This window comes from Vombatus ursinus, unplaced genomic scaffold, assembly GCF_900497805.2.
Source record: "Vombatus ursinus unplaced genomic scaffold, bare-nosed wombat genome assembly UNPS02014809.1, whole genome shotgun sequence".
Lineage (NCBI taxonomy): Eukaryota > Metazoa > Chordata > Mammalia > Diprotodontia > Vombatidae > Vombatus > Vombatus ursinus.
In genome coordinates, this window is record NW_020954587.1 from 2,080,192 (window position 1) to 2,096,429 (window position 16,238).

At 33.6% G+C, this 16,238-nt stretch overlaps 1 protein-coding gene across 1 annotated transcript in view; it reads right to left on the reverse strand.

Annotated features, from left to right (window-relative positions):
• The window catches only part of CFAP47 (cilia and flagella associated protein 47), an 857,531-nt gene that overhangs the window by 483,871 nt on the left and 357,422 nt on the right, over positions 1–16,238 (reverse strand). The window contains exons 42-43 of the mRNA XM_027875456.1: positions 2,950–3,061; positions 1,357–1,583 (exon numbers count right to left, since the gene is read on the reverse strand). Coding sequence (XP_027731257.1) covers positions 1,357–1,583; positions 2,950–3,061 — 339 coding nt within the window. The remainder of the gene's footprint in view (positions 1–1,356; positions 1,584–2,949; positions 3,062–16,238) is intronic.

The window sequence follows — 16,238 nt, forward strand, 5'->3', positions numbered from 1 at the left end:
CCAGAGGCTGCCTCCAAGGCAGTTTCTAATCATTGTAGCTCTTAAAAGAGATTCTAGCCGATCACTTGTCAGGGAGGTTGTATGATTTCTGTTCAAGTACCTAAATGACCTTTCAGGTACCTTTCTAATGTAAGATCCTCTGTCTATTCTTCCCATTCAATTCTCTCCATGTATTTGTCAAATCCACTTTCTCCACTTCTTTCTTCATGTCTGTAATTTATTTCCTATTTATTGTTTTGTTTGAACTAGTTTCTTGTCGGTGGTATGCTGAAATCTCCTACTGATATTAATTTTATGTCTAATTCTTTTTTGAAATTCAAATTTTTATAAAGTTACTTGCTATACTATTATATATGTAAATGTATATAATACTGGTATTTGCTTTTTTGCAAATAACTTTAATGTAATTAATAATGTAATTATATAATTAATGTAATTTAATAATGGAATTAGTATAATATAATTTCTTTGCTTAGTTATATTGCTATATTACTTGAATTATTTTTCAAATTCATCATTGTAACTTTAAATGCTCTAGAGTTAGCTGAAGCAAGATAAACAAAAGACATAAATCAGGTCACTTTTAAGGAAACTTTATTACTTTATTGGAGAGTTGCTTTTTATTTATACCAATCAATTTTGTAATTTTGACAGGTGGTAAAACACAGAAACAATATGCATTGCATTAAAAATCAAATGCTTCAATATTTCAAGGAATTGTGATTTCATCTGTGTAGATGTCCCCTTTACCAAAGCAGAAGTTACTTCCATAAATAATTTAAGAAGTTAATGTAACAGTTCATTCTATTGCTGAATTTTTCCAAAATAACCTGGGTTAGTTATAATACAAGTGATAAAACCCATTACTCAGTCCACAATCAATGCCTTCCCAACTTAATAAAACTATCCAGACCTTGCTTTCCATTGGTATAGGCTTTGAAGGGCCTAAGATTACCTCCATGGTGTTTTCAGACATTGTAATCAAAGATATAAAATAGAGCATGGGAAAGGTATCTGTAGTCTATGCCTATAATCGGAAGAGGACTTTAGTGGAAGAGAAAAAAATCAAATACTAAAACTAAGAAATGACTTTAGATTGAATTTAGATCATAATGATAAAATCTATAAATACTAATTTATAGAGATAACAAATACAGTTATATTTTCTCAAATTTTATCATAAGCTTAATTTAACTTAAAACTATAACAAATGAGGCTGCTTTCTAGGGAAAAAAGAAATGCAATTTTTTTTTGCAGTTTGTCAATAGTATTTTTTAAAAAGTATTGTTAATTAATAAGCCAAACTACCAACATAGAAAAACAATTAGTTGTGGTTAGATTTTCTTCAACTCCTACCTCAAGTTTTGTTAGTCCTAAGAGAGCAATTGCAGCTCGTACACTACTACTGTCGAGAGTTCCCGTGATTTTCCTTCGTTCATACTCAAGGGATGACATCTGCTGATGCGCTGAAAAATCTAGGGCCTTTGCCCTGGCTTCATTAACCAGTGGCACCTTGAGTTCTAATTCCAAGATGTTATTGAGATCACATTTCAAATGTAGAATTGGATCATCCTTGCCTAAATCTAAAATAAACAATGACAAAAAAATAGTCATTACTATTGAAATGTCATTGGCTTCATTAATTGTGAGAGTGAGCCGTAGGGAACATATAATATGTCATTTATTTTGTACTTTATCATTTTGCATTTAAATCATTGCAAAGTTTAAGATTTCTTTATCAAATAAACATTCATGCAAAATATTTACTATACATTGATTCAAGATTACAAAAAATTAACAATAAAGAAAATTTTCCTTGTCATTTAGTTGTCATGTAATATTCAATAATATCAAAATTTAGAGACAGAGTATCTAATGTGCTCATGTTAAGTACAGAGAAAAAGAGAGGGGGATAAAGATATAAAAAGGATATCCACATAAATTATAATTTATTTTAAAATTAATTTTATTATCTTATTAACAGAAATATTCTAAGTCAAAGATTGCAAACAATTATCCATCTATTCTGATAGTCTCAGAATAGATCTTTGAGTCTACCCATTGGGTGACCAAGCTAGAAAAGAGGTTCGCATATATGCCAGACAAGTTCATTTTTTAAAAAATGTTAAACTCTAGTTAATTCTGTGTTATACACTCTGTTTAAGGAATAGGGAATCCTAGTTACTCAAATATTCTGGAGCCTAAGCTTTACTTTTTACCTGAATTTTGGGAAAACTGGGGGGCAGGGAGGTTGGGGGAAATTGATTGAGGCCATAGTAACAAACCTTTAAAAAGTTCTATATAGCTTATCAAGAAGAGCCTCAAATTTATTGAAAAAAATTTTAAATGGTGCCCAAGCTAATTCATGTACTATGCATACAGTACTTGATTTCTATACTATTCTGCAAAACTTCATTTTCAATGAGCTTTTAATTTAGGAACATAGAATCTAGTGAGTTTTTATAAAGGTTCACTCTTGGTAGTATTTTCTTTATACAATTTGATTGCATTATAACTATGGGTTATAATGAGTAGAATTTGCACCCAGAATACAGGGGCCAAGTTAAATCCTGCTTCTCACTAGCTCCATGACCTCAAGAATGTCACTTTGCTTTTCTCATTTTGTTTATTTATCTTTGAAATTACAAATAATAATAATAATAATAATAATGATAATTTGCCTAACACCCAGGATTGTGAAGATCAAATTGAATTTGTTTAAAAAAAACCCTCAACAAGCTACAATTACTATATAAATTCCTATTCTTGTTATGAAAACTATAGTTATTATATGGATTCTGACATATTGTAGGTCAAATTATATACCATGAAACAAATCCTTATAGTAAGGGCTTGATTTAAGGTGATGTTGTTACATGGCAGCAAGATGTGCATTCATCTTGTCCTCAAAAACTAGCCTTATAAAAATATTATACATTTTGGCTCTACCTTCGTCAGGAGGGTGGTTGTAATTCAAAATATTTGGATTATCTATTGGGAGGAATCTGGAAGGCAAAGGAACAGCACTTGTCCCTTCCACAATGTATACAAATTCTCCAATCTGAAACACAGGTATATCTGAATATTAACTTTTTTAAAGTTCCAGTAGAAAAGGTGGTTAAGAAACAAGTCAAAGGAATTACAAAGCCCTAACACAATTACATTTCATACACTCTGACAGTGTGGGGCATTAAGGTTGCACATTTCACAGGGTGCTTATCTCCAATAGGAGCCATTTCTTCAACTCTGAGAAGGCACTCAGACAATCTTTCAGACTGTACTAATTAGACCAAAATTTAACCAGACTATCAACCCTCTGCTACTGACAGATTTTTGTGGGGGTAGGAAAAGAGCCTCTGGGGCCATGCAAATTCAACAATCATGGTAGCCATCATCCAGATGATTCTTGAGCTCACTCAACTGACAGAGTGTGTCTTTAGAAAGGGAACTGAGTATCACTAAACAGGAGGCAAAATGATAGCAGAGAAAGACAGGGAGAGTAATGCCTCTGCTAATGTGTCATCGGCACTACTACACGTGGAGGAGCCACTGATTTCATCCCTTTTCCCTTTTTCTAATTTTCCCTACAAAGCTTACAAGAAGCAACTCCCCAGTTAATTTGTTTGGACCTGGCTCTGCTTCCACAAAAGAAGCTAGGTAATAGGAATATAATCAGGAAATGAAAATAAAGAACTCTTCCAATCTCCAAAAGTCAGTACGAGATGCTGAGCAAGCAGAGGCACCTTTCTGAAACCTTTCTGGGAAATAAGGAGAGAGGAGTCACAGGAGAAATATTCACACTTATGGGGTTCAGGAGTGGGAAGTAGAAATTGCAGAATACAGTGTAGAGAACAGGGGGAGAAAATATTCATTATGGTTCCAGAGTCTTCAAAGAGCTATAACTGTTAGCTAAGACTCCAGTATTATTTCTTCATAGTACCATTGTAAAAATGCATGATCTTGGTAGAGAAAGAGCAAATGCCAGAGACTACACACACACATACACACACACACACACACACACATATACACACACACATACATACATTATGTATATATTTGTGTATATATAAGTATATGAGGATATATGTGTATATATACACACATACATATACATACACACACATATATACACATATACATACATATATACACACATGCATATAGATACATACTTATTTTATATTAAATATATATTTTATGTGTTTATATACGTGCATAGATAGATTGATATTTAGATTGTGAACTCCTTGAGGGCAGAGACTATTGCTTTTTTCTGTGTCTACAGCACATAGCACCGCATCTACAACAAGCTAGGGTTTTAAATCCTTGTTGTCATGATTTGACTATCTAAATCAAAACTAAAGATGAGCAGAAGAAATAAGCCCTCATAAGGCCTTACCTACAGTAGTACTATGAATTATGGGAACTATATTCCACTAGGGCAAAGTAGAGGAGATCTTCTCAACATTTTAGTCTCAAGCATGAGTCATTTCTATGTTCTTCCCTGTATTGATAAAATGCGTGTTTTTTTTTCTTCTTTTTTTGAGGGGGGATGCTTTGTAAGTCTGAGCACTTTTAAGGAGAGCAGATGGGCATTATGGAGACAAGGCCATATATAGGTGTTCCCAGGTACCATTTAGATGAGGAAAATTGAGACAGAAAAAAACATTGAGAACCATAAAGTGCCCCAGACCCCTGTGTCAGGAGAGAGTCTCTTACATAAGGGAGTCTCTTACATAATATAAGTTTGTAATTAGATCTAACACATTTAGATACAAATTTGGATTCAGCATGAATATTTTAAGGCTGGCTGGTTTGTTTCAAACAGTTTATTTCCTATACCACTATCAATAAGTTTTCATTATTTTAGTACTCTTAATTATTTTTGCATCAGATTGAAAATATTAACATATTAAATGTAAAAATGTTATTTTCTGTAAAAATGTTTTATTCAAAGCTATATTATTATACAATTCAACAGGATGTTGCTATATAAAAGGATCAAAATAAGATTCATTTTATACAAATCAGCTCTGCATTTTTCAAATAATAATCAAAAGGATTATTTTATGATAAGTTCAGGGTAATCAAAACATCTAGATATTAGTAAGATATAAAACTAAAAAAAAATAGTTACAAAAATAGAAAAGATTTTAATGAGCCACAGTGACAATATCTTCCTATATAAAAAAGAGTAACTATATTTAATTTGGCAGTAATTGTGTTTTAATTTTCATTTAAGTATCAGTTGAATAATTTCTATAAACAGTAGTATCATTTCCTGGCACACAGAAGTATAAATGCATTTTTCTCTGAAAGTGTGAATTTTCTATTCTCTGCAAATTCATAATGACACAGGAAGCCAATCCATATAGTATATAAATCTGCTTGCCATAATATTTTCCCTCTATGACTAACTTTCCATTTTCTCTGTAAATAACTCTGTGAAAATATTAACAGTTAAAATTCTATTGCACTATCATACACTCTCTCCACAACTTGTGTGGTTTTCCTTAAACACCTAACTTGTTAAATCTCAACATGATCTATTCTTAGTAACATAAATACACTGTGGATGCATCATACTGAAATATAATTATCCCTTCCACATCGAAACTTTCCCCATTGCAGTATCAATATATCACAGGTTGGCATAAGAAATTACATGGGAATTTGGGGGGAGCTTGGTAGAAGCCACAGATGACACACAAAGGCCAGCAGACAACACATAAAAAAATATTTTTATACAGTATTTTTACTTAACATTGATCTATACATAGCTTAAGACCAAATACTTAACTCAAATTATATAATACATTACTGTAAACACTCCATAAAAGAAAAAAAAAATTCAGACTTCTTCTCTGGTATGAAGGGAGGGCCAAAAAATTTACATGCATTTTCCAGATCATAGGGGTGCCATGCCCCTAACCCCCACAAAATGGAAGGGATAACTGTAATTAAAATTTTCAGGACTGTGTACTGTACCCAGTGCTTCCATGCTTCCATGTCTTATACTTGGAATACTCCTCCAAATTTAAATTCTAATTGTCCTTCAAAATCCATCCAAGTGCCATTTCTATCATGATGCCTCTCTCCTAAGCCCAACTAATCAGGAAAAAAAAATTTACCTTCCTTGAACCTTGTCTAATACTTTGTACTTTTCTTATGTTTTGTATGTTCCATATTTTAATTATATAATTATTAAATATTTACGTAGTACCACATTTCCCTTGCTAGACTCAGCTTCATAGAAGCAGGATCAACGTGGGTGTGTCCTAATACCCAGTTAGTTAGTAGACGCAGTTGTGGAATTAATAAATGTTCTACATTACAATTTAGAAATTTTCTTTAGATAGATTGAGAGAATATAAAATGTGGAAATATAGTGGAGAGACAGACAGTTAAATGATGCCTTTAAAGTTTGGGAACTCTTAGCTTTCACTAGGAAAATCAAATTTCTTATGGACAATCTAAAATTATAAAAGCAGCTATATGCCTTATAACCTCCTACAGTACAAAGAAGGATCTTGTCTTCTCATAAGTCAACTTTTCCCATAGATATTGTATTTGTAGAAGAGTGCACACCAGGTATATGTAGGAAACATTTCACAACTACTCTTCTTACTATACTATTTGAGTAAATGCCTTTGATAAGAGCTAATTGAATCCACTGCCTGATCGTTAATGGGAAGCACCCCAGTGGGGACTCAAGAGGCATGTTTTTAGGAGTTTGTACCTGCAGAATTATACTAAGACACAGTTATACTAAGAATTATATTAAGAAACAGTTGCTCTCTGGTGACCAAACCCATGAGTAAAAGTGAAAATTCTGGGCATAGTGTAGAAAGGGTGCTATACTTAGATTATTTCTCAGATGACAGAATATAACAACATTGGACCCTTACTCAAAGCCTTTCCAGTTTAGTAGAATCTTTTAAATATCATGCTCCACTTGCAGACCCTTCAAGAATCAAGCATTATCTCAATGTCAAAATTAACCAATAGTGTAGGAATTTAGGACAGTATGTATTAAAAAAAAATAAAACTCCATTGCACTCAAGTTATCCTTCAGTGCCTCAACATGATAGGGGATAGCCCTAGGTTCTTGAAAGTTATACTAGAGCAGCATAAATTGTCTCAGGTCTTACCTAAACAAACGTAACTTGATAATAGAAGATATGACCTGAAGATAAGCTATTATGTCTCTTGTCTGAATACAATGCTACCTGGGTTGGAAAAGGCTTATCATTAAGTTGGCCACTGGGAAAATTTTGGCCTAAGCCACTCTTGAAGACTGCCTACTGACTCGCAGAGAGAATGTAATGTCCTTAAGGAGGGAGCACTCACGTCGATGAAACCACATATCCTTGAGGTACTTAAGAATAACCTTCATTGCCACCTCTCCTCCTTGCTGAACTCTTATAGGGACATTTTTTACTTAAAATTATAGACACATAGAATGTCAGACTATGAAAGGATCTAAAGAATCATTCAGTCCAACCCCTTATTTTACAGATGATATGACGAACAATATTTGATAGGAAGATCTCAAGGAAAACCTCTGGCAACAAATGCAATATTTATTTTGATCCTCATTCCACACAATCACTCAGTTCTCTCTTGTAATTATACTATTCCCTTCCCAATAAACAACTCATCCCTAATTACTTTTATCCAATTTATGCTCTAGAATTTTGCATGAATGTTGCTTATTTTTAGTGGTTTCTCATTAAGGATGGAAAATTTTACATTCTGTGTGTATATTTTATTTGTTTTATTTTTTTTTGGCTAGGCAATGGGGTTAAGTGACTTGCCCAGGGTCACATGGCTAGTTGGCATCAAGTATCTGAGGTGGGATTTGAACTCAAGTCCTCCTGACTCCAGGGCCAGTGCTCTATCCACTGTATCTCACCTAGCTGCCCCTTGTGTATGTTTTATTAATGTGTCCTTGTCTCCATCTATCTTCAGAAGGCTTTTCTGTGGATTTTTCTTGGTCTTTTCATTCAAATGCAGTGTATATACTGGTACTGTGTGTTATGTCTGCAGCCTGAGATGGACTAATAAAGTAACAGTGTTAACCATTTAACTCCTGGTTTGCTATACCTAATTGTCTGCTATATAATCAAAGGAAGGGTTATTTTTATTCAATTCGATTCAATTAAAAGACATTTAGTCAATGCCTACTGAATGAAAAGGCAAAAGATGAGCTCTTATTTTAATAGCTCTGTTATATCTAACAGAGACTCAAACAGATGAATGAAACTACAAACTTCCACCATAGCTGGAATCAAAGCCTACCTCTGACGCTTACTAGCTATGTGACCTTGGGGCAAGTCATTTAACATCTCTATACTTCAGCTTTCTCATCTGCAAAATGTAGATGATAATATCTGGAGGATTTTTATGAGATTCAAATAATAATAATATAAAGTATTTGGTCAACTTTAACACTCTATATAAATGTTGGTCATTCTTATTCTAAATAAATGTAATGTTAAAAAAAATACCTTAGAAGTTCAAAATAATGGTGAACACAAAAAGCTAAGTGAGAACAGGTAATTAACAATTGACAGCTTTCTTTAATAGATATGAACAAAAGTGGTACTGTTATATGTATTTATGTATTCCAAACTATATTCTTATTCAAAAAGTTCAAAAGAGATTAATAGGATCACTGTCAATAATATTTCAGACACCCCCCCAAAAAAAAACTTTGGCAAGCACACACCTTCCTGTCTTATGTATACCTACATATGATATACATTTATATGTGTGTATAAATGTATATATGTATTGTGTGAGTACATGTATATATATGTATATATATGCGTATATATACATTTTATATATGTTTCTATATATGAAGAGAGAGCAAGAGAGAGAGAGAGACACACACACACACACACACACACACACACACACACAAAAGGCACCTCAGAGACCATCTAGGCTGACCTCCTCAGCTTATAGTTGAAGAAACTGAGTCTAAGGGAAGTTAAGTGACTTGCCTAAGGTCATACAGGTTGGTAATTTCAGAGGCATGATTTTAACCATATGCTATGACTCCAGAGCCAGTATTTATTGAACAAGGTTATCTCTATGGTTATATGTTTGTATATAGTGATGGAATCTGGAATGATTTTAATGTATATATGTGAGAAATTTTGTTGGAAAATTTGCTCTACCAGATCAAATACTGTTGTTTTTTTTTTTAATAGTAAGCTTAGTGAGAGCTCATATTCCCTTAGTCAGTGGTATCAAACTCAAATACAAACAGAGCCACTAAATATATAATCCCTGAGATTATATCCCTGTGGGCCGCATACTGACTTAGTTTTAAAATGTAATGTTTTAATTATATTCTTTTTTTGTTAAATATTTCCCAATTACATTTTAATCTGGTTTGGGGGTGGGGGTTACTCGGGAGTGATGTGGTCTTATGACCATATGCTTGACACCTCTTTCTCTAGACTTCTCAGTCATTTTGTGTGATAATAAAAAAGCCCTCAAGTATAGGATATCATTTGTGAAAGTCTTCTTATATCATATTAATACCTTCACTGAGAATACATGTGCATATTCTTTTCCTTTTTTTTTATTCTTGTAAGGCAATTGGGGTCAAGTGACTATCCCAGAGACACACAGCTAGTGTCATGTGTCTGAGGCTGCATTTGAACTCAGGTCCTCCTGGCTCCAGGGCCGGTACTCCATCTACTGCACCACCTAGCTGCCCCTTACAGAATATTTTTAAACCCCTATTAGTGTTATTTTAAAGAGATATGGAATTTTGCATGAATTTGATGTCTTCCTTGCTTCTAGATAACTTTTGAACAAATCTGTTAATACCCTCCTCATTTTGTCTCCTCCAGTACATGTTGCCCCTAACTATTCTTGGTCAAATTGAGGCAGAGACTCTTCCTGATTGTGTTTGTATCCTAAGAATTTAGCACAGTACATTCCTTGTACATAGTAAGCTCTCAAATGCTTTGTCCACTGACTAGATGTTCCTCAAGTAATGCAGATCGCAACATATCCAGGCCTTTCCCTCCATCATGTGGTATTCTTGCCCATGTCTTCCCATAAGAACACGTTGAGGTTTCTTTCAGAAGGTGACTAGTAGAATCTTTCCATTTTCTCTTTACTCTCCAGTTCTAATAGGACTCCTCGTTCTCATATGTCTGCACAGTTTTCTTTCATGATTTCTTAAAATGTAATATCCTGGATAGGTCATTACTTACAGGCAATCCAATGATTCTTTCTCACCTTAATCTGTTTTTCAGGTCATTTGTTTTTCACATAAGATACTTAATATTTTTTCTATTTTTCAGTCATTTGAATTAAAAAAAATATTTCTTCTAATTGGATGAGGTTGCTAACTTCTGTTTGGCATATTTCAATTTTTCTTTTGTTGTTTTAGTATTATTTACACCACCTCTATCAGCACATCTGAGACTATGAAATATTACAGAACCAATATAGTGTTCAACAAGGCATTATTAGCCTTGACAATGAAAAAAGCATCACAAAAATCTTTGCAGATCATTTCTATTTTTCATTTCTTTATTACACTTCTAAGTTTCATCCTTACATGACATTGAAATGACCTTATTGAGTTGATTGTATCATGAAACTTTCTGTAAACTAGCTGTATTTGCTACTTCTCTGTTTTATGAGGTGATGCTCTGATAATTTTCTATTCTAAATCATTTCCCCTTATCTTTCACTCTCTCTGCTTGACAAATAAGTTATGCTTGCTGATTAAGGTAAACTTACATTTTTTTTTTTAGTTTTCTTGGTTGTAGAAATGTATTTACATTAATTCAAATTCTGAATGAAGTTATTGTCCTTATTCCTTTCATAATCCAAATTTTCACCATCAATTACTTGTTTGAATAGGTCAGAACTGAATTGTTTCAATTGCCCAGCAAATATTTTTCTCATTTTTATACTTTCTTATGTATGATTTCTACTAATTTTTATCTTATTCCAACAAGTGAATGTCTGAATGTCTACAGACAATTGATTCAGAAATTTCTTCGCCATCAGTAACAAGTTGTTTCCTGAGTGTTAAAATATAATTGTTTTCATTTTTGTAGTGTTATTCATCATTTACCATGTCTATCTATCATTTAGGTGAAATTCTGTCAATTGTTTTTTTCTTAGAAAGCATTCATGATATGTGGGTATGAAGTCTCTCTGTAGTCAATGAGGTCTTGGCTCTCTTGTTCCTTTTTCCTGATCTGTGTTTTTGAGTGTACTTCCTGCCATTTCCACCTATTTCCACTTTTATATTGAAATCTTTGATTCTCATCATAATAAACATAGACTTTATTTAGAAGGTATTCTCAAGTTCTACATAGACTTTATTTCTATCTTCATCCTTTGCACCAGGTGTGGGTATTTATGTTGCAACTATTTTAATAGTATTATTTTGCAAATATTTACCATGAACATGGCAAGATGAGAAGAGTAAAGGTTCCATGAAATGCTGTTTGTTCTCGGCTTTAAGCACATGATAAAATTATCTCTGCCAATTCCTTTATTTGCGTCTCTTAGGAGAACCTGTGAATCATCCTTTCATTTAGTTGCAGTTTCTTCCTTAGAGTTTTATTTGTAGTGAAAATGTCAAGATAGGTTTAATTCAGTTCTTCTAGCACATATACAACCATTGTTATAGAACAAGAATCTCAGTTAGATTCCACCAGCTAAATTAAAGTTTATAAACACATTAAAAGCTTGGTGATTCTTGGAAATCATTTCTACCATCTTCTATTATTGTTGTACAAGGAAGTGGACCACATGGTACTGAGGGGCATTTGGTACTTTTCTTTATTCCTTTGTTTCATAGTTGACATGGCCATAGTAAGGCAGTGTTCACCACTGTGGCAAGCAAAGAACATACATCAGAAAGTCCAACTTGTTTTAGAAATAGTAAATCATATGATCAAAAATATAAAACTGGAAAAGGCATCAGAGACCATATAGGACAATCCCCTCATTTTACAGATGAAGCAACTGAGACACCCAGGAAAGTTATGTGACTTTCCCCAGGTCACATAAATAGCCTGACAGGTAAAGTTTGGATTTAGGTCCTTTAACTATAATGTTCTTTCTCCTGACACTTCAGATGTTCCTATTTGAGGATGGCATGTTAGTTGCATCAGTCCGCAGAATATTGTAGCCTTCCAGAAGAGATCTGTAACAACTCAAAAGAGGGTGGCTTAATAAATCACATGGGAAAACTAAAGTGAAAGAAGAATATATGTTGCCTAGATAACTACCATGTTTCTGCCAAGATGACTGCCAAAATGGGAAGTACATTACCCATATCAAATGTAACTATTTCCCCCAAAAAACCCCTGAAATTCCTACAAGACCAAACAATGATCAAAAAATTCAATGAAAAACTACAATGATTTCTTCCTCTCAAGAATTACATAAAAAGTCAACCAGAAGTCCACAGATAATTGAAAAGGAGGCCTCTTCCAGCAAAGATAATGCTCACACAAGTTGGCCTCCTAGTGCGACCTGAGATGGGACACCTGCAACTTGAAAGTGTCTCTATTCAGAGGAAGAAAGAGAAGAGGACTCACTTGCCAGAACCTTGGACACTTCAGAGAATAGTAGCAGCTGGTGACCAGTAACCAATGACCAGCACACAACATATTGCCACAGTTCTCAGTGCTACTTTGCTCAGACCAGGAAACTCCTGGGGCCCTGAGGTCTGTAACATTCTGTCCTGAGACATAAGAGTGGACCCTGAACATGCAGCCTTCTGAAAATTAGAAATGGCCAAACAGAAGTTAGTGACCCCATAAAATAATGAATATTGTTCTAATTCAAAAGATTGAAAAATAGAAAAAAATATTAAGAATCCCATAAGAAAAACAAATGACCTGGAAAACAGATTAAGGAGAGAAATTTTAAAACTTATTTGAATACCTGAAAGCGATGACAAAAAGAAAAGTAAAAGCCAAGATATTACATTTTATGAAATCATGAAAGAAAGAAAACTGTGCAGGCATATTAGATCAAGAGCTCCTATTAAATCAGAAAGGAAAGAAAAAAAAATAGAATCTACTGGTCACTTTCTGAAAGAAGATGTTCTTATGGAAAAACATGGACAAGAATCACAATGACCAGAGAGACAGGCCTGTACATGTTGTGATCTGCATCGCTGGAGGGAACATCCAGTCAGTGGATAAAGCATTGTAGTGCTTACTGTGTGAGAGACACCATGCTAAATTCTGAGAAAACAAATACAAGTTGGATGCTAGTCTCTCCCCATAAGGAGCTTACATTCTAATGGAAGAGGACAACACAAAAAAGGAAGTTGATGAAGCTATGGTGGGAGGGGATGACAAAGGTCCCATGTGCAGCACCAGGACATGGTAGAGAAAGTCCTGAGCACAGCCTGGAGAGGAAGGTCTGGCCTGAAGGTCCCCCTTAAACAGAGGTTCCAGGAGAAGTCATCCAATCAGAAGAAAAGACCACAGCAAGAGAGGGTACTTCTGCTGTGTGATTTTTCAGGACTGGAGTGAGTTTCCCAGACAAACAAGTTTCTGAAGTGTCTTAGATGTCTGGGGTGCAGCCTGGAGATCAAGCAATTAAAGCCCAGATTCATTTCAGTATTTGAACATATTCTAGTGTTCTACTAATGCCTTTACCTTTTTTCAAAGTTTTTGCATTTGACTTCATGTTAATTTTGAAAGAAAAAAAATGGAACACATAGCTTACTTAAGACAACAATATTAATAGGAAACCCAGGGGAAAATAGCAAATGAGGATTAGTTATTTCACTATTCTCAGCAGGTGATACCTAACAGCAGTACAGCTATCATACATTTAAATAAACTCAGACAAGCTTAGGTGGGCTTGCATACTTGATTATTTACTTGAGTGTGTAATTGTAATTTTTCAGTATAGTTAGCAACATAATTTAATGCTTAGATTCATACATTCATTTCCTGTATGCATAATTATAATTTACTCTTAACAATGTTCCACATTTTTAATTAGGGGGATATTATTTATAAGTAATTTTTAAAATTGTTGGTTGGATTTTCTAATATTTTTTTTAAAAAGAACACTGTATGAAACCAAAAATCATGTTTACACATATGAAATATTAAACTAAATACAATTAAGTTTTGATTAGTTGATATAATTATATACTCAGACAACTCTTATTACTTCATTTTGTAATGCAAAATTGATTTCCTATACAAATGCAACTCAAAATTTTTAAAATTTAAAAATCTAGGAAAATATAGCTTACTTAGTTTTCTAAGTCTATATGTAATTGTGGTAGGATTAGCACATGTTTTCTGCAGCCTGAGATGGGTTCCTTATAAGGAGATGGGAGTGGTTCTTCTTGGAATCATCATTTGTTTGGCTTTCTTGCTATCTGACGAATAAAAGACCCAGCCTATGGTGAATTGGTATCAAAAGGATTTGTGAAGTTCTTCTTACCCTTCAGGAATGCATTTCTGACATAGAAGTCTGGTTTCCCTGGTACATGTGAAAGTGAAACAAGTAGCACTTTTTTTTTCAAAGAAACACTATCTTTCTAACTTTATGAATTATATTCTCTTTATCCTTTTAAATTAGTAAAGTCATCTTCATTGTATTTTACGCTCCTTATATATTTCATTGCATGCAAATTCTGAGCCTGAATCCCTGAACTACCTGAGCAAGGCCTGGCCCAGGATAGTAATACAAAAAGAAACATAGCATACCAAAATAAAGGTAGAATTTAATCAAACTATTAATTAATACACAATTATACAAGAGTGGTTTTTCAAACCAGTCAAATGACTGGCTTTTCTGAAGGAAAGGAAGAATAATGGTAATCAACAGATCAAGTTTGATATTTTGGAGAAATATTTCTCATAAGCATAGGGACAAATAAATATACGCATATAGAAAACTTCTTACTTTATTCTTGATTCTCATTGGTAATTCTTAGTGCAGTAAAACTAAATTGAATTTGACCTATATTGGTTTAAATTATTTTAACTGAGCAAGCTTTCCTATCAATATGTTAGGCACTTAGCTCAATCAATTCTTTTGTTCAGGCTGCTATGCTCTAAAAGCGTTGGATAAAAGCACATACTTTTTAAAAATAAATTTGAGAGTCGAGCCATTTATCTTCTGGACAATATAAGCTCTGTAGGCCAACAATGTACCATGTTGATGGAGGAGACAATATTCAAAAGAACAACTTCACAAAGATCAGTCAGTTGCTTAAACCAATGAATTTCAATGGAACCAAGTTAGTAGGAGGAGAAAAAGATAACAAGTAACCATCATCTTTCAGAGAAACTGGGAAATAATAACTACAACTAAGTAGTATTTTTTAAAATATTTGATGGTATAGAAAGAAACAACTACAGAATAGTGAAAGATTTCTCTAGAAGGAATGATTTGAAAGTAATTTGGGAATGGGTAGTTTTTTTGGGGAAGAAAATAGGGTAATGATATTTTGTCCCTTCATGTTCTAAGAGTCTATGAAACTGAGATATTAAGTTTGTTAATGTGTATTATGAGTTAAATATAATAATATAAGTTAAAGGGTGAATGCAGAATAAACAAAAGGTCTACAAGCTCTTCATAAAATTTGAGAACTTAGGAAGTAAAAGGAGTCAGGAATGTTTGCTATTAGGAATTTATTAAATGAATAGCTTCCCATGTACACAACTTTTACTGCTTTCCATCACTGATTCAGTTTATGCTAATGAAAGACTCAGTGAAGGACAAGTCTATAATATAAGGGATTATTGTGGGGACTAAAGAAAATAAAATAAGAGTGGATAAAGAAATAGGAAAAAGTAGAGAAAGAATAAATTGGAGCAACTAGGGGGTTGTAGTAAGGAGGACAAAAGAGAATCACTACTGTTTGGATCTCAAAGACACTACCTCTGTTCCTATTCTCTTCATCCAAGATTGAGTGAGGATGGTACCTCCTCCATAAAGCTCAGATAATAATAATAGTTATTATTTACATAGCACCTACTATGTACCATAAACTGTACTAAGCACTTTTCAAGCATTATCTCATTTGACTCTCACAATAACCTGTGAGGTAGATGTTATTATTTTTACAATTTTATAGTTAAGGAAACTGAGGTAGACGCTAAATGACTTGCCCAAGGTCACACTCATTCATTATCTGAGGCCATATTTGAACTCAGGTCTTCTTCACTCCAAACTCAGTGTTCTATCCACTGTGG